This window comes from Lagenorhynchus albirostris, chromosome 4, assembly GCF_949774975.1.
Source record: "Lagenorhynchus albirostris chromosome 4, mLagAlb1.1, whole genome shotgun sequence".
NCBI classification, from domain to species: Eukaryota; Metazoa; Chordata; class Mammalia; order Artiodactyla; family Delphinidae; genus Lagenorhynchus; species Lagenorhynchus albirostris.
Genome location: NC_083098.1, coordinates 121,653,460 through 121,678,681, shown reverse-complemented (window position 1 = coordinate 121,678,681; position 25,222 = coordinate 121,653,460). Strand labels below are relative to the sequence as shown.

Sequence of the window (25,222 nt, the reverse complement as noted above, 5' to 3'; positions counted from 1 at the left end):
ACAGAAAAGATGGAAATGTTTAGATTAATATAAATTGAACATTATGGAGTCTTATAATGTTTTAATATGCTTTCTGTTTTGATAATAATTTTTAAAATAATCTGAAAGCATATATTTCGTATGAACACTGGTGCAAATCTATTGATGCCTAGTTTTTTCTTCTTTTTTAATGTGACTATCTTGTTTGTCTTCACAGAGTTACTGGAGGTGAACTGTTTGAAGACATAGTGGCGAGAGAATATTACAGTGAAGCCGACGCCAGGTAAGTGACTTGCCCTGGGCAAGATACAGGACTCAGCACTCAGATGACACTTGTTCAGTATATCTCTCTACAAATATATTATGATGCTTAAGATTATGAGACTTTTATAATACCATCTTGGACTTTTCTTGATGAGACCCTCTTAATTGATATTTCTCTCTTAAGGATTTCCAAGATGATTCTTTGAAGAAAAAAAAAACAACTATGAATCTGGACTAAACTTTATTTTTATCTAGTATCTATAGTTAGAATACATATTTTATTTTTAAAAAAAGCCTAACTGGAATGGCTTCTAATAAAGAAATATACTTTTTTATCAAAGTTATGAGCTCTCTAGATGCTAGGCTGCCCAGTATGGTAGCCACTAGTCACACATGACTTTTTTTTTAAATTTATTTTATTGAAGTATAGTTGATACTGTGTTACAATGTTGTTAATTTCTGCTGTACAGCAAAGTGAGTCAGTTATACATATATACTTTTCCTTATTCTTTTCTGCTATGGTTTATTACAGGATATTGAATATAGTTCCATGTGCTATATAGTAGGACCTTGTTGTTTATACATATGACTCTTAATTTCAATTTCAATTAATTAAAATTAAATAAAAAGTTCACTTCCTCAGTTGCACTAGCCCCATTTCAAGTGCTTAATTAATTGCACGAGTGGCTAGTGGCAACCGACTGGATATAGCAGATACAAAGCATTTCCATCATCACAGAAGTTCCATGAACAGCCCATGTCTAATCAGAGGCCATAAAAAGAAACAGACTCCAAAAGGCCCAGTGGTCTCCTTCAGGCATTATGAGCTGTTTAATGCTTTGGAAATTCCATTAATGTCCTTGGAACTCTCACTTGAAAAATATTTATTCAGGTACTTCAGAGGATTCAAGAGGATTTCCCAATCTTGTTAATTGGCAACATTTTTACAGAAGTTAAAAATGGCTAACATTTTGTCTAATTTGAGACTTCCTAGGCAATGTTTTTGGAGTAAAGTAACATTAATCTACTTGCTCAGACATTACTTAGACTGTATGGTGTTAATTTCCTTGGCATTTCTTACACATATTCTGCAGTTGGTACTCATTTTGAAAAATCTGGCCGTGAGTGCTTGGCTCATTATTAGCAATATAAATGAGATGTTTTATATATATTCAGTTACTGATGGTCTGTGCCTGCTGGTTCTCTATCTAATGCTTTCAGAGCTTCCTAAGGCTGCTCATCCCCCTGTAGCCTGGCCCTCAGCAGATAGTCAGCCGATAGAAGGTTCCCCAACGCTCCAAAGTAGCACATGTATATATATACAGGCTCACTTCTAAGTTTCTGATTAATCTTTTTGGTTTAATGCTACTGTTTATGACATTTTGTGAATCTTCTCTGCACATGACTACACTCTAATTTTTTAATGGAATGTTTCCTGCCAAAGTCAAATAGAAAGTTCCATGTCACTTATGCTATAACGAATGAATCATCGCTTGTTCAGTTTAAGCCAGTTCCTCACATTAGGCCTCTGAAAAGGGCTTCAGAATAGCCTTGGAAGTAGCTATTTGCCCACTTTCCAAAAGAGTAATCTTTTTAATCAAGGTAATAAAAAAAGTGAGGGAATTTCCTTTATTTTGCTTTTCAAAGTTATGTTAAACAGGTTGTTCTTGTGTTTCAAAATATTGGTTGAAATTAATCTAGAGACCATTTTCACTATCGAGCAGCCCTACAGATAACAGGATAGACCCTTGGTTGGTTGGATCATTTCATATGCATGCTTATATTAAATTTTGGAATGTACTATGGGATACATTTTAGGATAGGTCCCACACATAATCAAGGAGAAGAAACATTCTCTTCTCAACTACAAGCATAAAGAGCAAATAATTTGTAAAAATCTGTTTAGTACTAGTCCTCAAGAAGTTAAGAATTGAATTAATTCTCACTGGTAACATATGGTGAACTTTATTTAATATGAATTCTTGTTTACTTCTTTAGAAATCTGTTATTCATTAAGCCCAATAACTTATACCAGTGGTTTGAGATGAGAGAGTGAAGTATTCCTAAAAGGTAGTATAAAGTGAACATTATTGTAGAAGGAAAAAGAGTCATATGATTTAACAGATAATTACCAACACTCCAATAAGCTGTATAGTCAAAAACAACCAATATGAAGCTGTTTTAGTGGTACACTTAATCAAGTTAGAGCTAGAAAATCACAATCATGATCAATTTTGTGACATGTTGTAATAAATCAGATGGTGACTACTTTCTTTTAATTCAAGAATTTACTTTGGAGTAGTAGTATTTTGTACATTAAATGATTGAAAATATCCTCATTAAAGTATTTGCTTAATCCTTATATGAATGAATGTAGAATGAATGAATGTCTGTATATACCTGCATTTGAATCGCATAGTGAACTTGTACAGAATTCATCAGTGTGATATGTTCTACATTACTCTATGTCATATGACAGCTCATGGGACCTTATAGGTGCCCATCGATGACGTCTACCATAGAATTTAATTAGCGTCTATTTGACATCAGCGAGCCTTTAATAAGAATAGCATAAGTTGTGCATTTTAACATAGTAATAAGCATAAGTCTTCCTTCACTGGGGTGTATGAAAATGTGTCTAACAACCACCAGTGCTCCAGGGGATTTTAAATTTTATTTATTTTTTGTAAGTTCTTAGCCCTTCCCCAGAGTATGACTATACTGAAGAGGAGTTTGTTTTATGCCATGGGTTTACTTTAAATTCTCCCTGTTATTGGAGACGTGCGTTAGTTTTCCTATTAATATATTATACAAGCAGCACCATTTCTAAGTCAAAATGGTAAATGTCTCCCTCCATTTTTTTTGACCTTTGTTTCACCTGCCACTTCATCTGTGTTTACCCTCTTGTTTCAACACCTATGTTTAATTGTGACCTCAGATTTTAAACAGTTTAGATGTGTATGAGAAATACCCATAAATTTTATTTCACTGAAGAACTTTCCCAGAACATTGTGGGAATTATTTATAAAATTGTCTCCCTGAATATGGAAATATTGAGTTCTGTATACAAAATGATTTAATTTATGGAGTTGCAATGAAAAACACACACAGCTCAAATTGTTTTGTCTGAATATGTCACAAATTCTATGTTGGATGTCATTTTTGTTAGAACCAGAATTAGCTTTATTCAGCATTATTTAATTCCAGTGTAAAGCTAAAAAAATGTGAAAAATATAATTTTTGTTTGTTGTTTGTTTCGTTCAAACTTTCATTTTATTTTGTATTCAATGTGACTATGTGCCTTTAAAATGTTCTCCCTTCCATTCTGCCCTTGTATCTTTACAGTCATTGTATACAGCAGATTCTAGAAAGTGTAAATCATTGTCACCTAAATGGCATAGTTCACAGGGACCTGAAGGTCAGTATATGGAGTCCATAAATCTGAATCAAAGGAAGTTTTTTTTTGGTTTTTTTTTTCTGGGGAAAGGGCAGAGGGTGGGTATTTAAAATGGTTCCCTTGCCTTTCCCAACTTTTCCCTAAAATGACTAAATGATGAAATGATAATGCATGATGGCTCTTTCAGTTTGCTCATCTACAGGCTAAATATACATCATAGCAAAAAGGGAAGGACAGTATTGAGAACACCTGTTACGTTTCCGAGGCGTAAACCACCAGAGGCAGTTTGGGGGCAGGCTTTCCTGAGATGACCAGCACTTGCCTGGAGATAAACTTGGCCTGTGATGTATGTCCGCCTGTAGATTTAAACACCACTTCTGTTCTGAGACCATGGGTTGCTGTAGCAGAACAACTGGTTACGCATTGCTCCATTTGAGTCTGATGAACCCTCAGGCAAGAGATGATAATTGCCAGCTAAATTAAAGCATGCGAAGTTAATGATTTATCAAAAATTCATTACGTATCCTAATTTAACCTTAATGGTGCCTTGACTGCTAATGTGACAGCTTTGGAATGATACTAGAAAAATGGGAGAGAAGAGGGAAACAGCTTTTTTTGTGTGAGGTGGAGGTGGAGCACAAAAGCTATAAAAATAATAGTTGTGTTCCAGTTCATTTCCTGTGAGGATTTATAACCAGGAAATGAGCTCCTGAATTAAATATTTTTAAGATGGATTTTTCTAGAACAAGTGGACCCACATTTTGGCTCACATCTGGCAAGATCCTGATTGTTCTGAGGTAGTAGTCACTCTTCTTGAGCATGTTTACATTACTGAAGATGTTTAAAATACAACTCCAGTTGTCTGCTAGTTTTGCACTTTAACCCAGTCTCTCTGAGGCTATACAGACAGTGAGTGTAAGCTTGGAACTAACACACGCCCCCTGGTGTTTGCATGCAGTCATTGCATTCAGCAGATCCTGGAGGCTGTGCTACACTGCCATCAGATGGGCGTAGTCCATCGGGACCTGAAGGTGAGTAATGAATGCCCTTGGAGAAGACAAACCACCACACAATTCCTAACGACTGTTCAGCTGCAGTTATACCTGTAAAGGCAAAAATATGAGCAGTAAAGTTGTGTGGACTCATTCCGACACATTACGAAGACACTTTCCCTCGCCACAGTCATCTCTTCTCTAATGCACACTTGAGACTTACATAAATCCCATTTCATCCAGAGAGAAAGCATTGCCTAACATTAACAATAAATAGGTTATATTTCCTTCTTCCTAAGAATGGATGCAGCATTTAATGTGATTTTGAGTAGGACTGATCTCTTTCTTTCTAAACTTGTTCTGTGGACGTAATAGTATGTTTGTTGATCAAACATGTGATTTTATAGTCATATTATATTTACCTAATATGTAAATGGTTATCAGAATTATAAAGTAAATAGAGATAAATGTATTAGGTAGATTTTTGGCCCAAGTGATTGGTGCTAAAGAATCCCATTCTGGGTGCTGAAGTCTCTTTCCCTTAACATTAGTCCCAGGAATTCTGAGGACATTGAGGCTCCCTGGGTTTTTATTTATTTATATTCCTAGGGGCCAAGGTATTATTGCCTTTTAAAACAGATGGAAAAAGGGTAAAACAAATTTTATTATCAAATAGTATATTTGATACTAATACTTTTAAGACTTGACTCAGCTTCTGATAACCATTGAGGTTGAAAATTGTTTAGATCATTTAGAAATTAAATATTTCAGAGAAGACTATCCTTTTATTAATTTTCTGACCTCTTCTCTCAGCATTCTAGTTTTACTTATGAAATTTCAGAGAAATAGTGAAGGCCTAGAAATTTAAATGGAGAGAAACTCCTGGGTGGGGGAAATAGCAAATGTGAGCACTGTATAGTTGTGGTTTTTCATCTGAAACCTCAGCCTTTTCCAGGCTTTAGTACAAAGGTGGCAAAGGATAATTTAGAATGTCTTGAACTGTAGTGGGTTCAGTGGGAGGACCTAGGCTGGTTTCTCTAGACTTCTCTAGTTATAATAAATTGTAAATCTGTAGTTTCCATTCATTTAGTATGTTCTACAAGAATATATCTCTAACGATCCGCAGTGAGTTACTTGAAGATGTGATTTTTAAGCAAAACATTGCCTTAGTTTTCTAGAATCTTCCTTTGATTTTCAGTTTGAGTCTGAGAGCTTTGCATGTCTAAAGGAAAAGTAGGTTAATGGCTTGTTCTTTTGGAGAACCAAGAGAGGACTGTGTCCATCTGCTAACACCAAACTTACCCCTCAGGATAAAGGAAAAATAATATGTTCCTTTGAAAATCCATATATTTGGCAATCACCTCAAAAATTCCTTACTAGCCATGTAAAGACAGTGCCCCTTTTGGTTACTTCGTAGTACTCACAGTGCTACTTTTCCTTTTTAAGTGAACGTGTGTAGGCATACACATTATTTTTGCTATTTAATAAAGTTATCATTTGAAACATTTTGCTACATTTATGTAATTATAAGTATACTCTAAAAGCCAAGGATGAAAAATGTGAATCCTATTCCATGACTTTCAAAATATATTTTGTGAGGTCATGATATTGCACTTTTGTAAGTGTCCAAACTCAGCAGAGCTCTTCAAAGACCGGAACTCCCTTCCTTCCTTCCTTCCTTCCTACCTTCCTTCCTCCCTTCCTTCCTTCCTTCCTTCCTGTTTATTTATTTATTTATTTATGGCTGAGTTGGGTCTTCGTTGCTGCACATGGGCTTTCACCAGGGAAGTCCCCAAAGACTGTAACTTTACTCAGAGATGGCAGTGAGCCTAGGATGTGGGTGGGGAAGAAAAATATATTTTCTGACATATGAGCTAAAGTCACTAATTAAAAACTCAGGCAGGTGATTTCCAGCGAGGCTACTACTAAAAGAAACAGCCTGCTGCATCACCCATCAGATTTCTTGCAAGGGAGAAAAGTGTTTTTGCTTTCCATTCTTACCCTGTTTTTAGGAGAGGATAGAGATGAATTTCTGATAGAGCTTGTTATAATGTCTATAATTGTCCTAGTTTCTGTGAAGTTGCTGACTTGGATACACTTCAGTTGAGTCTAGTTCTCATGCTTGTTTCAGTAGGCCATGACATAATATACTGAGAGGCCCAAACTTGTGCGTGAGAGACAACTTATGCACACCTTCAGTGTGCTCAGTCACTGGCTTTGATTTGTGTCTTTTATATCCGCCATGCATAGTCTGATAAGTATACAACTTGCAATAGCATATTTACCGATATATTAAAATGAAAAAGATCAATTGCCGAAACCTATTCTCAGGCTTTAATCAAAATATTGCCCTTACTTCTGTTGGGCCATATATTTTTGTTTCCCTGTCATGATTCATATGTTAATTCATGTACACTACAGGCATGCAGTTTAACTTGTCCGTATCAGTGAGATAAAAACACAGGAAGTATTACATTTTTCATCATTATCACAGACACCTGTGAGCATAGGCGTACTGTACAGTTTGTTTATAAATCCCTCCTAAGATAATAGCTATTTAACGTATTGTGTTCCTTTACAGTGCCTAATGTGAGACCTTATACCTAGTTAATACTTGCAGCATAGTCCTTTAATTTAGGAATGAATCAAGTTCAACCAAAAGCACATTTATAATATAAAGGACAACATGGAATAAAACAGATTGTTGTGTATGTTAATTAATGTTGAATAAAATAGAGGATAAACATATCCTCTTTGATACAGTGATAGCATACAGATCTCGGTTTGAATATTTGAATAACTGCCACACTTGGGGGCTTATTAGACAGCAGAATCCACCAGATGGAAACTTACCGAGACCTAGAGACAAGGCTAAGGCACAGCAGACACAGCAACAGGAGAAAGTTCAGGGTGGTGGGATGTTGGCGTAACAGAAGCATGTCAGTCAGCACCAGGCAGTATCCATTGGATACATGGACCACAACCTTTGTCTAAGGTGCATTCAGTGTCAGGCCAACTGCTGTAGATTCAAGCAGTATTGGGGAGATATAGCAGTGCTAACATAATTATAGGACTATAGTTCAGGGATATGACTCTAGTCTTTGAGAGGGTTTGAATCAAAGCAGAACCTTAATAATAAAAATGGCCATAGCTGCCATTTATCAAGCAGTTACTGTTATACCCTGTACCGTATCATCATATTAATCTTCAGAACAACTTCATGAGGAAGGCACTATGACCATCCCCATGTTACCTAAGGGGAGATTTAACAGCCATGAGTAAGAGAACTTATTCAAGGTCACTAAGCTAGTAAGATAGGATTTGTGCCCAAGCAGTTGGGTTCCAGGGTCTGCAAGCTTAATCACTACCACTTCTCAATTCAGTTAGATAAATGAATTGAAAACCATTATAGAGATCAAAGAATAGATCAGAACAATGATGGTAAAATAATCTTGCTAGCAATATTAAGAATTATTTGGGAAAATGGGTCTAAATTTAGTGAGTCAAGGGATTAAAATAATCCCCACCTATGGATTTTCATAGCTATATAAAATTCGTCTCATTAGGAATAAGAGAATAAGGCATATTTAAGATTTAATGTAGAGTAGGAGGGCAGCATAATTTGACAAAAGACTGGTATAAAAAGCAAAGATGTCCTATTTAGAAAATCAGTAAGGTGGCATTGTCCACAGCCTTTGGAAAACGAGGCATCGAGAAGAACAAAATGGATTTGCCCCATTTAATTTAGGCCACATCAGGACAGTCACTTTGGAGTGCTTATAAATAGATTGTTTATGAAGAGTGGTGTTGGATATTTGTGAACTCTGCTGATTAAAAATTCAGGTATCAAAAGAGAAGAACAAACATTCATCAAACATTTCTTGAGCACCTACCAAGGCCCTGTCTGGGCTGTGGGCATATATTACAGAGCAAAACAAACAGACCTTGTATGTGTGGAACGTACAGGCTGGTGAATTAAAGATCACTTAAATATATGTGGAAAATGTATCTGTGCTGTGTGTCCCAGAAAGAAGGAAGTACATCAGACAAGCACTGCAAAAATATATTAGGTCGAAAAGAGGCTGCAGTAACAAGTGACAACTTTCGATGTCACAGGAAATAAAGGCATATCAAGTCAGTTGTGTTGTCTCATTTAAGAACCGGGAGAATACAACTTCTGTGAATCAGTTGACAGAAGGAAGTAAGTCAAAGGAGACAGTTAATATAGCTGTGCTTCTTCAAGTAAACATTTCACACAAAGTAGTAAGATTTCTTCAGTTCAGAGTGTATCAGAAATGGTTACTATACTACTTCATGAACAGCTATCTGGATAGGAGGCTTCATACATACGACTGAATCTTTTCACAACAAATCAGCACCAGTGAATTGCCTCAGTGGAAAATACTGTCTTTCTGAAAGCCTACCTCCTGAAAAACAATGTTTAATGGAAAAATCATTAGACGGGTAGATGGATATGAGAGTGATAGGTAGTAGATAGATGGATAGTTAATAGATATAGATATTTAAATGAAGATAGTAATTCTGGAGATTTGGGGGGATTTTTAACACTTTCATAGAAATGTCAATAAAATCACATGTATGACCAGAAAAGAAAGTAATTCATTTTCTGGGAATCTGACAAGCATTCAGTAAATCCTTTGTCACCATGGGTAGTAGATACATCAAACAGTGAATTCTACATTTAGCATAATTATAAAATCACAATTATTCCACTTTTCTCAGAACCACCTTTTTAAAAAAATGTTTAAAGAACACATCACTTGTACATAATGTATGTCTAGCTATACTAGAAACAAACTATATACATGTGACAAATTCCATCATTCATTTAGTCGTTCTAGTATTTCTTTATGGAGTACTTGGTGTATGTCAGGCTGTGGAGAAACAGCTAATTGGGGAAGTCCCACTGGGGTTCTTTCAAGCTGCTCGATAGTGTGTGCTGTTAATGCGGAGGCAGATCAAGAAACAGGAATGGAATACTGAGTGATTCTTACGAACTTGCTCATATATGCGTGATGATAGAAACAGTACTTCCTCATCACAAACTCACAGTGCATGCATCAGCTAGAAATTCCCCGTGCTAAGTACATCAATTCAGGTATCCATGCCATGTGAAAATAAAAGCAAAAGTCACTTGTACCATGTGCACAAAAGGACCTCCACCATGTGCATGAGAGCCTGATATTCAGGCTTTTCAATTCATGCAAAATTTCATTTAGTTGATTTCTAAGAGCTTTGTTCACACCTTCTTTGGCAAAGGAGAAGTGACTGAAAACGCACCAAAGCACTGACTGATTAACTTCATGTTGAAATACTGAGACTTTCCAATAGAAGAAAGAAATTTTAAAAGACAATTTTACTTCTTAAAAGCTAATATCCAAGGGAATGTAAGCATCAAATAATATAGAATAATAAAACTAATAACTTGCTGTTTTATAATATTCATTAAAAATGTTTTGCTTTTTTAAAAAAGTAAAGCACACATGATTTCACTACCCTTATAATTTACGAATGTTTGAGTTTCATTGGTTAGATAGATAATCACGTATGTGCACAGATAAATCTGTGATATCACTAATGTTGAAGATGTTAATGTGACTAATGTTAAAGATGATCATCGCCTTTGCTGAATCAGTTCCTTAATAAAGGTCATGCTAATTTAGAAATCCTCATGATGTGTTTATGAGATTTTTGAGAAGCAAAATCAAAATTATGTCTTTTTCATGTTTCCCCTTGTTTTATTTGATTATGGGTAATAAATATTTTTGACTACTTTAAATTCTTCTAAAAATATCTGCTGAATAGACTACCTTTTGAAAATGAATGATTTTTATACCATCAGAGAAGCTTCCTCAGTATCACATCTTTGAAAAGGAAGGGATCAGGAAATCTGGCCTCAAGTCCTTGCTTCATCATTTTGAACCTCTCTACCTCAAACTGAGGGGTTTGAATTATTTTATTTCCCAAGTCTCTTCCAGTTCTGAAAGTGATTCCAGCAACTTGCCTCGGTACTTTGAGATGCTTGGACAGTTTCAAGAAAATCCCAAATCACAATGGAAGTAGTTGCCATTGTATCCATATGGAAGTACAGAACAAAACTTGCAAACAGTTGCTGCTCATTACAGCTGATATGCTATAAATGGTTGTTGACACTAAGACCAGATGTCGTGGAAAATCCTGCATCATTAGGAAGCAATGGGGCGGGGAGGGAACCTGTGTGTGAGAATGTCAGTAGAATCTATTTAAAAACCAACCTAAACAGTGATGCATTATAAGAATTTAGAGATAATCTCAATGTGTAAATATTAACATAATAGATTGCACTTAATTTAGAAATACAGACATTTCTCAAGTCATGAGCATTCATTACAGATATTCAATGTTATGCACATTGAAATGGCCAGCTGCACTGCAGTATAATAGCTAATCACTAACGCATATAATGTCCCTCACGAGCCCCTGTGATTAAATCCAGTGGGATTTTATAATTTAATATATACTGTTTTGCGATAAAATATATATCTATAATGTTCATTTGTGAGATGAAGAATTAGTTAATTAGCTTCAAGAGTCTAAATTGCCCAAATCCACATAGTTAATAACAGTCAGGACCAGGAAATAAATCCAGGCCTTCACCCTCTTTCTAGATCATTGTGCTGCTGCCCGTTTCTCTCACAGTGCTGTGCCCCATGTTCAACCATAGTTGTGTTGGAAGGCCTGAGTTTCTGATCTCACCTTTCTCATTTGTTTTAGAAAATCAAAATAATAGAATATTAGCAGTGAAGAATGTAAAGGTCATCCTTTCTAAAGAAGTAGCCACTGATTAGGTGAGAGATTCTACTGTTTCAGCTTTTGTGGAATATAACCACATATTATCTTAATTTCTGTGGACATTCATAATCTGAACTAGCCTACTTGCCAATGAACTTTTATAGTGCAGTATGTTTTTAAGTTGGAGGCTATATGAATGGTAGTAGTTAAAGAAAATCAGAATAACTGTGTGGTGCCCTGGTTTAAATGCTGCTTTAGAAATTCTTGGTGATTAAGCCTTCCATATCCTTGCAGAACATGGTAACAAGATTATTCAAACAAATATATTCCAAAGAGTTGTATATAGATCAAACGTGTGTGATACTTTTAATGTTTCTTTATAAAGCAAATAATCTTTTAATAAAGTCAATAATCATCCTAATTTTTCAGTTTGCATTCCATAATTCTGTATATTAGGTTTGCCTAAAAGATGTGCTTAAACATGAAGCCATTTCAGTGCTATTTATTTTTAAATCTATACAGTAGCCTTGAAATAGACAAGCCTTTTCCTGTGCATAACTGCAGCTGAACAGTCTTCACGGGTATAAGGTGGAAACACTGATCCCAGATGGATTTATTATTTCCTGGATGACTCACAAGGCCCTACAGAGAGGTCTTCTAGGTCATCTCTAGGTATGAATATTTGCCCCAGTCATTCAACAGGCCATGTATGATAAAACTCTAAGGTGTTCCCTTTCTTCTGAATTGGCAGATACCTGGTGTTTAAGGGCATAATGCACACAGCACTGCCCAGATCTTTTTGATCTATCGATAAGAATGAAAGCACATTAAATTGTTTATTCACTGATGACACTGGCATTTGCTCACTTGAGATCTGAAAGACCTAAAATGATTGCGATTTCTAAAGTGATTGGAACTCTTTCCCTGAATGAGTCTGTGCTTGACAAATTAGGACAGATGTGTATTAGCAGAGCTCTCTGACATCTCAATGCTTTTGAATATGAAGGTTACAGAGAAGTAAACTATCACTTACAGTTTAATGTGGTTTTTTCCAAGTCATTTATTCCATAAATTAATAGCTGGAAATCACTTCTTAATTAAAGTAAAAGGTACATGAGTGTAGTGGACCATAAACTTTAGTTGTGAAAATAAAATGTCAAATATTGATGATATAGCATGGTTAGATACTATAGTATATTGACAGATGAACAAGAGTTCCAAATAATGTCAAATGTTAGATTTTACTAAAAGTTATTTTAGTATGAAGATCTTTCATATACTTGAGACCTCATCATCCCAACATCGAAATTAAATTATCATGTATTTAGTGTTGAGGTTAAAAACCCTATCAGCCCTAAAAAATTACAAAGTTGTCCTTACAATTACCAATTGTCATAACAGTGATGAATCTGATGGCAGTGAGCAGCAATAGCCTGAAGAAGTCTGGTACTTGATTAAAACTTACTTGCCTACACTCTAGTTCTTGTAGACTTAACCTGATTTCTTCTGAGTTCTGGTTATGAGTCTTTGCTAATTTGCATGGCTGGCTTAATTAATAAATTAAGTATTGGTTTAGGCTGTGTTTACCCAAGGTCAAAACAACCAACAGAACTGACTAATTCAGTAAGGAAAAAAAGTAGCCAATTTCATGGGGAAAAAATTGAAATTAGTTGTTTGTCAACATATAAACAAAACCAATTTGACTGACTGAATTTTTAGATTTTTCAGACAGTCGTTTTGACACTTGCAGAGTCCATTGTTTCCCAACTTTTTTGAGTCTGAGACACACCTCTAAATTTGCTGGGTCTTATCCCAAGGTAAGAAGATGAACCACTCTTCCAAATATACATACCAATCCAGACATACGTTCATCCACATAGCTAAGGATGATAGATGTACTGTACGTATTAATCAGCCTCCTTTTCCTGACCATCTTTTCCCTTCATTTCTTAAAACCTACCAAGGCAGTCCACGGAAATTCAAGACTTTGCCACGGTGCTTATTTTCCAAGTACCAATGTGTCTCGATGCCCTGGTTGGGAAACAGTGGTGTAGGCACAGCCTTATTCCAAGACTGAGTTATTAGTCCTTGAGTAACGATAAATACCCAAGAAAATAAAAATGTGTCTTTCTTATAGTATTCTGAGATGTGAAAACAAATATATAAGTAATACTTTGAATCATACTTTGAAGACATAAATTGTGTTTTTAAATCTGGCTTACGAAGAAAAAAAATCCAACTATAACATTTGGCAAATAGTAGTAGACTCTTTCTGCCTTTAAGAATAAACAGATTCTTAAAGACAGCAATTTTAATACATAATTCAGAATAAAACTCTAAAATTTGTACAGAAATTGTTTGGAAACATTGAGGAATCCAAATCACTGCATTCGGGTCCAAGCTCTTGAAGTCAACTAGGATTTAATTTGCACGGTTTCATTTGCCAAATGTCTGTAGATTGGTCCAACTCTTGTTATCATTTTGCCAAGTTTCCTTCTGCTGAAAATGTCTGTGCTCTGTTAGGCTTCTAAGCCAATGTCCGTGGCCAAGTCTGGACTTCAAGCAGCCGTTGGAAGCATGTGAGCAGGTCAAGACAGGTGCTCTCATTCATTTGATCGCTCCCCAAGCGTATTCTCTCTTCAGCCCAGTATCTCTCCAGTACACTTAGGCATCTGTCTGAAGCCTGCACACATGGTCATTTGTTATCATTTTCTAACCATATTTTCCCTGGGATTTAGGAATGACAGTCTCCGGGAGAGAGGACAGTGCATGCCTTTTTTTTTTTCCCTAACCTTATAAAATGTTAGTTTTGAATAGTCACTTAAAATAGGTTCTCACTTCAGTCTCTCTTTTTTCTTTCTAAATAAAGCCTGAGAATTTGCTTTTAGCTAGCAAATCCAAGGGAGCAGCTGTGAAACTGGCAGACTTTGGCTTAGCCATAGAAGTTCAAGGAGACCAGCAGGCGTGGTTTGGTAAGTAGGATCTCTCTACCTCATGCTGCTTGTACTATTCTGGCTCCAGTCACATCCCACTTCCTAACCAAAATAGAATGGAAACGTTCATTCTGACAACTTGACTAATGTTAAGATATTGGACCTTTATATGTACCTGATTTTACTGACATTAAAGGATATATAATCTAAAAATAATTTAAGGGAATAGAAGAGCAATAACACATAGACTTTTTTCTTCAAGGATGGATGAATAAAATGGATTCTGTTCTGAGAATTAATAGGAGGATTGGGCTTCCCTGGTGGCTCAGTGGTTGAGAGTCCGCCTGCCGATGCAGGGGACACGGGTTCGTGCCCCGGTCTGGGAGGATCCCACGTGCAGCGGAGCGGCTGGGCCCGTGAGCCGTGGCCGCTGAGCCTGCGCGTCCGGAGCCTGTGCTCCGCAACGGGAGAGGCCACAACAGTGAGAGGCCCGCGTACCGCAATCAATCAATCAATCAATCAATAAAAGGAGGATTGCAGTAGTCGAAGAGTATTTGAGAAAACACTGATTGTTCACATACAGCCTCACTTGATGCTAAAAATGCCTATGTAAATAGTAGGCGCTCAGGAAATACTTGCAGAATATTTTACATACTTTGTGATTAGCAAATTTAAGTTTTAAAAATATTATAAGTGTATATATAGAGATTTATATATGATATTATATATCTGCATATGTGTGTGTGTTTCGTCTCATCTTCTATTTCTCCAAAGTGCCAGTTTACTCTCTACAATTTTGATAATTTCAAAAATTCTATATGATGAAATTTCCATTTCCTTGCAATTAAGGAAGAGATTAACTCTAAACAAATTTATAGTATTTCTAACTAGGCATATGGATTGTTTTGCTATTCAGCCAAAATAAATGATTTCAGCCGCTGATTTTATGCTTCTCTTTCTGCCATTTCCCAGTATTAGCCCATTTTTCACGTAGTGTCCTAAAATATAACCTCTGAGAGCCTCAGTCTCACTTCTTTTCTGACTTTCAATGTATTGAGATTAAATTTTTAAAATGCCCTTCACTTTGAATTGCTTTTCCTCTAAACAACAACAACAAATACAAAGAGAGCTCAATAAGTGCTTTACTTCTGTTGTTTTCTGTGCAAATACTTCTCTGTATCCCTAAACATACACATGTACTAAAATGTACACAGAGCTCCCAGGATTCACCTTGTCTCTCTGATCTGCCCCAGCTGGTTAATGGGAGTGGCTGGTGAGGCACCCTTGCCTGTCTTCTCTGAAGGCAGCCTAATTCAGGACCTCATTTTCTGCTGCCTGTCCTGTTTCAGTAGTACCTGACCAGTATCCTTGTCTGTGATACTTCTCAAGTTTAATACTGCCTTTTACATTAAGGCTCTCCTTACCTACCAGCTGAGTTTAATACCTCCAAAGTTGGCATTTGGTGTGTCATATTTTGACATATAAATAAGCTTGTTCCTTTTAACTGCAAACTGAAAGGTAGGACCTAGAATTAGTTCTGTAAATTTGAGATTCAGAAACATCTTTTTATCATAGGAAAGAGTATGGTTGACACAGGTAAAGAATATACAATAACAGGAGTTGGGGTCCAACAGGAAGTAGTGGGGCTATCACAGAAATGGGCAGAGCAGATCACTGGAGATACATAAATTAAGAGATCCTGCCCCTTGAGATGCTCATACTTCTATATCAATAAGTATTTAGCATGCAATGTCAGGGCACCTGTATCAGGAGCACGCATGAGGTGCTCTGGAGCACAAGAGAAGAATTATGAAATTCTGCCTCTGGGGAACGTTTCAGTGATTGGGGTAAGGCTTCTGCCTTCCTAGTGGCTGAATGGGAGTTTTATTCACTGGTATGCACGGAGATAAAGGCATTCCAGATAGAGGGATCAGCACATGCAAAACCTCAGAGGCATAAAACAATTTTTTTCTATCTCAGGAATAACAATAAGTTTGTTATAGCTAAAGTATATAAAGTATACTGAGATGAGTGGTAGTTGATGAATTAGGAAAGGATTTTATGTCCTTTTGAAGGATTTGGCATTTATCTTAGAAGTTTCAGGGATCTGGTAAAAAATTTTAAGCAGAGAAGGACATAATTGGGTTTATGTTAAGTAATGTTGATTTTGGTAGCAATTTGGAGGATGGCTTTAAGGATAGCCTGAAGGCAAAGAACCAGTTAGGCTAATGCAGTAGTTCAAATTATGAATGAAGACAGCTTGAACTAAGGAGTATATAGGAGAGAGCAAGTTACAGGTAACATGCAGAAAGGACAGGAACCCTGAAACTCTAAAGGGAATCTGTTTAGAAGAAATCAGAGTCCTGGAAATTGGGTTCAAAGACAGGACTCTGGTCCTTTCTAGAGCAAAGCAGGACCCTTCTTCACGAGATACCAAAAGAGGGACTTAGGCTCAGGGATGTAATTGCCAGAACTGTGTACAAGATGATGATTGGATATCAGGAATAAGCCAGAAGCCTTATTACCAGAACCAAGGCTCCAATTTAACATCGACAACTTAGATGACGCTTACAAGAGTATTGGAGTTGAGCTCCTGAAATCTCTCTTGCTTGCGGCTCTATGTTTTATCTCTTCTGCTAGATCAAAAGCTGTTTGAGGGACTGTGTGTGTAGTGAAAAGTTTCTGCTTTTTGAATGAAAATACTTCAGCTGATATCCTGGCTCTGATTCTTAATAGCTACCTGCCATTGGTCAAGTCACTTTAACTCTGTGAGGTCAGTATCCTTTTTGTAGATGAAGATAATAAACACTCCTTTATGGGGCTGTTATGAGACTAAGTGAAGTAGAGCATTGGAAAATGCCTGGGCTATGAAAGCTGTTCAGTAAGTTTTCAAAACCATCTTGGAATGAAACACATGTCACAGTACTTGGCCTACACAGTGAAAGTTGTTGAGTGAATGACTAAATATCAGGCTAGTGAAAGCAATAACATCCATATAAAAGTATACAAATTTTCAAATTGTGATAATTCATTTTTCATAGCAAGCTGGTCCTAGAGAAACGACAGATGGGGAGTAAAATTCCCATTTTCTCTTTAGTATGGTGATATCAGTTAAATTCTTGCTAAGGTAGCTATTAGGGTAATGACTTTTAAGAGGTGCATTATAAGTTCTAAGAAAATTCAGCATTTCAAAAGTATAGAAACATAGTTTCTAAGCTTAAGAGAATACTTGTTTCTTTTTTATTTTTTTCTTTAGCTTTTTTTAAGCTTTTTTTTTTTAAAGAATAGAATGTTTATTCTACAAGTTCAAGTGAATCCTCATGGTTACTTAAGTGAAGGAAAACTGGGCATATGATGTACTACATTTCTTTTGGAGGTATTGTGTGATATATTTTAGGTTTTAGGAGTAAAGGCATATTTTAGTATGAATGACTTGTTTTGATATTTATTCAGTATCATCTGCCGTAGTCTCATGTGTTTGATTAATTTTATCTTTTAAAATATAAGTGTTGAGTGGGGAACCTTTTTATTTTAATAAGAAAAGAGCAGAACTCTTTCTTCATTATGTATAATGCCAGAGTTTCAGGCTTTTACATAATTTTATTTCAATAAATGTGAGAGGTCTATTACAAATAAGAAAAATGAAACTATACAAGCCATTATAGAAGCTGTCAATTGGGTTTGATTATTTTTTTCTCATTTTCGAGTTCCAGTGTTTGTTTTTCCCATGTTACTTCTTCTGTCTTTCTAGCCCTGATCTATTTGAATACTAGCCAAAAAGGCTAGAAGTAACACCCTATGACATACCTGTTAGGAAGGCTAGAAATTTACCAAAGAGAACAGCCTGTTTCTCCTGTGGGACTGGGAATGCTCTTTTCAATACACTTCTGGTTTTTTGTTGCTGCCAGGAAAAAAGGATAACTACCATGATCTTACTTCATGGAAGAATTATTTTGCTTGGTTGCCATTATGTCTCCTTTTTTTTAAAGTTAAGGGTTTTTTTAATGGCAGTATGTTGCAATGGGTACATTTCCAACTGTAAGTAATTCTGTTTTCTCTTTGTTTCATCTGTTCTGATATTCCCACTGGTTTTTCAAAGTGAGAAACGTATGCTGTCTGTAAAGAAGGCAAGCTCTCATTAAGTTTCCTGTTGATAGCATATATCATCATAAACTAGATTCTTAGGAGTTTAATCTGCTGCTGAAGAAGACCTAATTTATCTTACCCTCAGTATTTCTGTATCCATGAGAATTGTAGCGTAAGTGCACTGTTTTAATGTTCGTGCATTTAGATGTAGGCTTCACCATTCTTAGGAGTAAGGACCCCACTGACTGCTCAAATGATAGTTGTGCTCTTAGCATTTGTAGTCTCCAGAAGAGGTTTGTAATAATTTACACTTAAGATTATTGTTGCATTTCTTTTTTTTTTTTTTTTGCGGTACGCGGGCCTCTCACTGTTGTGGCCTCTCCCACCGCAGAGCACAGGCCCCGGACACGCAGGCCCAGCAGCCATGGCTCACGGGCCCAGCCGCTCCGCGGCATGTGGGATATTCCCGGACCGGGGCACAAACCCACGAACCCGTGTCCCCTGCATCGGCAGGCAGACTCCCAACCAGTGCACCACCAGGGAAGCCCTGTTGCATTTCTTACACAGTGACTTACTTCCCTATCTTTTCTACCTAGATGCAATATCATTAACATTTCCTGCTCCAGGCCAGGTATTCTACTGAGTTATTTAAGACATATATTAAAGTTTACCAACTCTAGATAGGAGGGTACAGATTGCATATAAAAGGGTAGTCAAAATTCAGAGTAAGAAAGAACCACTGAGAACGGTAGTTAGCTAAAGAGATCTCTAACATGGAACTAATTTAGAGCCACCTTCTGTTAGAGTAAAGGTAGAACAAAAACTTGAAGGTCCAAGGAAGAGAAAAAGTACAAGGAACAGAAAAAGTATCATCAAGGGTGAGCATGAGAAGTTTATCTTCAAGAGACCTTAAAGAGATTTTTAGGTTGAGTGCTCAGAAGTAGAAAGAAGTCATGTTGGGTGAATGAAGGGGAAAACCAGATGGTAAAGGAACTTAAAGAGCCAGCTGGGACCTCGGTCTTTAATCTGGTCTTTGGCATCGGTGTCCCATTGGGTTCCCTGTGTGTCTCAATTTGGGAGGAGTCAGAGAGGGATGGTTGGAGTGAGAGAGCAGGTATATGGCAGTGAGAAGCGCTGGGTAGCTCTTGAAAACTATTGTGCCTACCCTACCTTAGAAGAGCGGACTCCACGTCTCTCCTTCAGGTACTCCTTGAACTTCACTCAGGGGAACCACCACCGTTGCTCAGTAGTTCTTCCTACTTCACAACTACTGAGCAAACGTTTCTATCAAGTAAAGTTTGAGGTAGAGGTGGATCCACTGCGGTCCATGTAGAGCTTAAACTACAACCTACAGGTCTTTTCTTGAAGTCCCTTCTCATTGTCTACCCCGCCCTCCTCTAAACCAAACAAGGAAAGGAAAAGTAATGAAAATGGGGGAACAAGTAATATCCAAAACCCATTGCCTCATTTTCTTTTTTTTTTTTTTTTTTTTTTTTTTTGTGGTATGCGGGCCTCTCACTGTTGTGGCCTCTCCCGCTGCGGAGCACAGGCTCCGGACGCGCAGGCCCAGCGGCCACGGCTCACGGGCCCAGCCAATCCACGGCACGCGGGATCCTCCCAGACCGGGACACGAACCCGTGTCCCCTGCATCGGCAGGCGGACCCTCAACCACTGCGCCACCAGGGAAGCCCCATTGCCTCATTTTCTAATGTAATTTTGTTCAAAGAAGTCACCAGCTGTTATACATATGCTTGTTTTTAAGTACAAATTTGTCATGGAGATGGGGGAAAGGTTCCTTTCTTGGACACTTTGCGTCACAGTAAATATATAAGGTGCTTCACCAGAGATTTGTAGTCGGAGGAATTCCTGATTACATATCATTTTACAGAACAGTTTCGAGTTTTCATGTGCCTTTAAAGAAAACTTCCAAATAGGAATAGTTATTTTTGGTATTTTTTAAGGTATATATTTTTATTTGAAAACCATTATTTTTGGAAATAAGAAATACTTTACTCTAAATTCTAGCTATAAATTGTCATTTAAGTGTACCTTATTGGACATACTGATTTATACGATAGGAAACTTTCTTTGGCCGTCCGGTTTCTCATACCGCATCCCTTAAGTTAAGTCTAGCTGATACTTGTTCAACAGTGATTCCTCTGAATATTCCTGAGTCTTCTCTTTAGTCGCCAGTTATAAGTACACACTGATTATTTATTAGTACAGAGCGAGCTCTTTGATGTATTTTGGACTCATTCCTTCTCCTAGTGAGTTCTTCAGTTACTCTCAGTGCCATCCCCCACCCTGTACAGACCACCTCACTTCCAAAAAATATTTACTGAAAATTTGCTTTAAGTTTGTCCCCCGGATCCACGTTTTGGGTCCTTCTCTTTTATAGGTGAACACCTCTCATAATAAAGTTATGTAGGTACCATGAGAAGTATCATCTTTGGCAAGGTTGTAACCCTATCTTCAATTTTCTCCTCATTTCTTTCCAGGTGTAGGGGAGGATGTTCTGATTCTTTTCACAGGTTTAGTTTCAACTCACACATAAACAAGAATCAGAACTGCTGACCAAATGGCCTGAAGTACACACACTGTGCAGCACAATAGATTGGCTTTCATATCTGCAGAAAGATGTGTTTTTTTCTAATAAGCTACAAAGCAGGGCAGGTTAGTGTTGATACTGCTATGGAGAGAAACTCGTCCAACATTACTGTAGTTCTCTGAGATCCTTGTTTTATCTTGACAAACAGAAGCCCAGAGAAGTTTCCTCCTTAGTTTGCCACTTCATATTGGTTTTGTCAAGTTGGTTTTAATTCGTTAACATCTGTTTCCCCTAGGTTTCGCTGGCACACCTGGATATCTTTCTCCAGAAGTTTTACGCAAAGATCCTTATGGAAAGCCAGTGGATATGTGGGCGTGTGGTAAGGAATCATTTTCATGCCGATTTTGCAGTACACCAGTATTGTTATAATTAAAAGTAGTATCTGTTAAATTTGAGGTTGATGCTCTCTAGCAATCAGTTTAGAGTTATCATTCTCCAACTTTAGTCTACAACACAGTCAGGTGGAGAGCCGGTTAAAAGCAGGTTGCTGTTTCTGATTCAGGAGGTCTGGGGCGGGAGCATTTGCATTTTTAACAAGTTCCCAGGTGATGTTAAAGCTCATGGTCCGAGAGGCACTTTGAGATCAGGGCCGTAGAGAATCCCCCTCAGAGGTCATGGGGTGTATACTCCCATCCTGTCACCTCCACCGGGAAGCCCTGAGCACAGATGTCATGTCTGTACCACAAGATGCTCAACAGGGATTAAGAGGGAAAGAGTGGATCTTGGAATGTAATTGACTGTTCCGTGGGGACTGAGCTCCGAGTTAGGCCTTTAACAACCAGCTCTAATCAAAAAGTAGCCTATGCACGCTCAAAGGTATAGAATGGGGAGGATTTCCACCACAGTTTTTACAACAGAATTTCTTCATGTCAACATATACTTCAAATAGGTGAGAGACTGAAATAAAAGGGATACTTCAGGGTGTTCTGAAAATTTTTCTGCTGGAGTTATTGGCAGGAGCTAACCCTCTAGGTTCCTGACACTACATCATTAGCACAACAACTTGGTGTTTGATCTCACTGTGTGCATCTTGGGCTCTTAGAGTTACCTCCATGCCTAGGAAGGCAGATGTGAGAAGAGCACAGTGTTTGGAGTCGCAATGCCTGGGTTCAAGTCTTTGCTTTGCACCTGCTAACCCCGTCTCCTTCATATCTCTGAGTTGGCTTCTTTACCTATAAAACAAATATTTTACCGTCATAGAATTATATGAGGGTCAAATAGGGTGTGCATTAAATGAAGACGTTTTAGAGTTTGTAAAGCAATTTAAAATGGAAACAGTTATTATTATCCTAAAAAGTTGGAATTGTAGCCTAATTAAAGGGTAGGGTCTTAGGTGTGCCCCAAGCTCTGTCTTCCTCTTGCCTCCCTGAGAATACTTCCTAAGCAAGAACTCTAAAATCCTTTGGGTTAGAGGATTGCCACAAAATGTTATTGTTCAGATGTGAAGGTTAATGGCAGATAACTCAAATATTTCCCTTGCAATAAATCAGCCCCATCACAGATCCGTTTCTGCTGATGAATTTTCAGAGGAGCAGAGTACCCTGAGAGACAGGCAGACGCAGACAGGTCTTTTGGAGGATGTGTTAGGGGGTGGGGGGTTGGATGCGGCTAGAGTGTGGCCCTCGGACCAGGCACTGGAGAGAGGCTGTGGTGTAGACGGGTCAGAACCAGGGCAAGTCTCAGTACCCTAGCTTCCACTTATAAAAACGGAGATAATAATAGCACTTACCTCCTAGAACTTCCGAGAGGATTTTTTAAAATAAATAAGTGTGAGTTATTATTACTATTATTATTAGAAAGTGTTTCTTTATAAATGAAGTTTCTAGATAACTGATCTGTAGCCTTATAAGAGAGGGACTGAACACATTTAAATAGATGATTCAGCATTGTAGTTCTGATCATCAGCTGAATATTATGATGGCCTCACCTGAATACTAAATTCTCTGCTTTCCTTGTTCACTTTTAAGTTTTTTTCTTGCACGCCTTTTACGTTGCAAAAGATGTTATTATGGACCACCTTCCAGCTCCTGAATCATATCTCGTTCATTTAAATAACTTAAATAAATCATTTATTTGGTTCTTGCATTTGAAAACACTTTTTACAATGTATCAATGTTACTGGCCTTGAAGAATATCAGATAATTTAAAAAGAAAACAAAGAAACCCTGATATTTTGTACTAGAGATTCTTTCCTGGTTGTGGAGCAGAATCAGTGCTGAAACTTCAATACATAGAACTGTCCAGCCCCTACATGGGCCCTCTGCTTTAGTGGCTCTGAGCTCAGTGTGGGCAGCTGCATTTTTAACAACTATGACATATCATCAGGGTTTAGACTCACTAAACACACTGTGCTCAATTTTAATATTACTTTGGTAAATTTGGGTACACTTGTTTTTGGATTTTCTGTGTGAGTGCATTTCCACAATACAGTTTGTATAGCTAACCTTTTAAAATAATGGCATATCTTGTCATAATGGGATTTCACTTCTGTGAAATGTGAGGTAACGTCTAGGGTTGAAGCTCTAACTTACTTGGCTGGAAGAGGGAAAAAAGATAGATGAAGAGTTGTTTCCCCCCTTGTTGTCTGAGCTATATCAGATTCTTGAAAAATGCAAATAAATATTAGATAGATACTGCATGTACACATACAAACATAAGTGCCCCATGTGCATACACACACACACACACACACACACACACACACACACACCCCTCATGAATGCCTCTAGAAACTTAGAGCCACAGGGCATCTCACAGATTTCAGCCCGTTTTGCCATAAGCAGAGCCACCTTCCATTTTCCTCAATCCTATCCTTACCTTTCTTTTTTTTTTCTTTAACATCTTTATTGGAGTATAATTGCTTTACTATGTTGGTTGGTTAGTTTCTGCTGTATAACAAAGTGAATCAGCTATATGTATACATATATCCCCATGTCCTCACCCTCCCTATTCCACCCCTCTAGGTGGTCAAAAAGCACCAAGCTGATCTCCCTGTGCCATGCGGCTGCTTCCCACTAGCTATCTATTTTGCATTTGGTAGGGTATATATGTCAATGCTACTCTCTAACTTCGTCACAGCTTACTCTTCCCCCTCCCCGTGTTCTCAAGTCCATTCTCTATGTCTGCGTCTTTACTCTTGTTCTGTCCCTAGGTTCATCAGAACCATGTTTTGTTTTTGCTTTTTTTAGATTCCATATATATGTGTTAGCAGACGGTATTTGTTTTTCTCTTTCTGACTTACTTCACTCTGTATGACAGACTCTAGGTCCATCCACCTCACTACAAATAACTCAATTTCGTTTCTTTTTATGACTGAGTAATATTCCATTGTATATATGTGCCACATCTTCTTTATCCATTCATCTGTCGAGGGACACTTAGGTTGCTTCCATGTCCTGGCTATTGTAAATAGTGTTGCAATGAACATTGGGGTGCATGTGTCTTTTTGAATTATGCTTTTCTCCGGGTATATGCCCAGTGATGGGATTGCTGAGTCATATGGTAGTACTGGTTTTAGTTTTTTAAGGAACCTCCATACTGTTCTCCATAGTGGCTGTATCAATTTATATTCCCACCAACAGTACAAGAGGGTTCCCTTTTCTCCACACCCTCTCCAGCATTTATTGTTTGTAGACTTTTTGATGATGGCCATTCTGACCAGTGTGAAGTGCTACCTCATTGTAGTTTTGATTTGCATTTCTCTAATGATTAGTGATGTTGAGCATTCTTTCATGTGTTTGTTGGCAATCTGTATATCTTCTTTGGAGAAATGTCTGTTTAGGTCTTCTGCCCATTTTTGGATTGGGTTGTTTGTTTTTTTGATATTGAGCTGCATGAGCTTCTTGTATATTTGGGAGGTTAATCATTTGTCTGTTGCTTCGTTTGCAAATATTTTCTCCCATTCTAAGGGTTGTCTTTTCGTCTTGTTTATGGTTTCCTTTGCTGTGCAGAAGCTTTTAAGTTTCATTAGGTCCCATTTGTTTATTTTTGTTTTTATTTCCATTTCTCTCGGAGGTGGATCAAAAAGGATCTTGCTGTGATTTATGTCATACAGTGTTCTGCCTATGTTTTCCTCTAAGAGTTTTATAGTGTCTGGCCTTACATTTAGGTCTTCTATCCACTTTGAGTTTATTTTTGTGTATGGTGTTAGGAAGTGTTCTAATTTCATTCT

The 25,222-nt window shown here is 37.4% G+C and overlaps 1 protein-coding gene across 15 annotated transcripts in view; it reads left to right on the top strand.

Annotated features, from left to right (window-relative positions):
• CAMK2D (calcium/calmodulin dependent protein kinase II delta) overlaps positions 1 to 25,222 on the top strand; it is a 275,544-nt gene that overhangs the window by 191,859 nt on the left and 58,463 nt on the right. For all 15 annotated transcript variants that reach the window (XM_060148622.1, XM_060148635.1, XM_060148624.1 and 12 more), the window contains exons 5-8: positions 197 to 262; positions 3,589 to 3,661; positions 14,294 to 14,396; positions 21,287 to 21,370. In XM_060148622.1, coding sequence (XP_060004605.1) covers positions 197 to 262; positions 3,589 to 3,661; positions 14,294 to 14,396; positions 21,287 to 21,370 — 326 coding nt within the window. The remainder of the gene's footprint in view (positions 1 to 196; positions 263 to 3,588; positions 3,662 to 14,293; positions 14,397 to 21,286; positions 21,371 to 25,222) is intronic.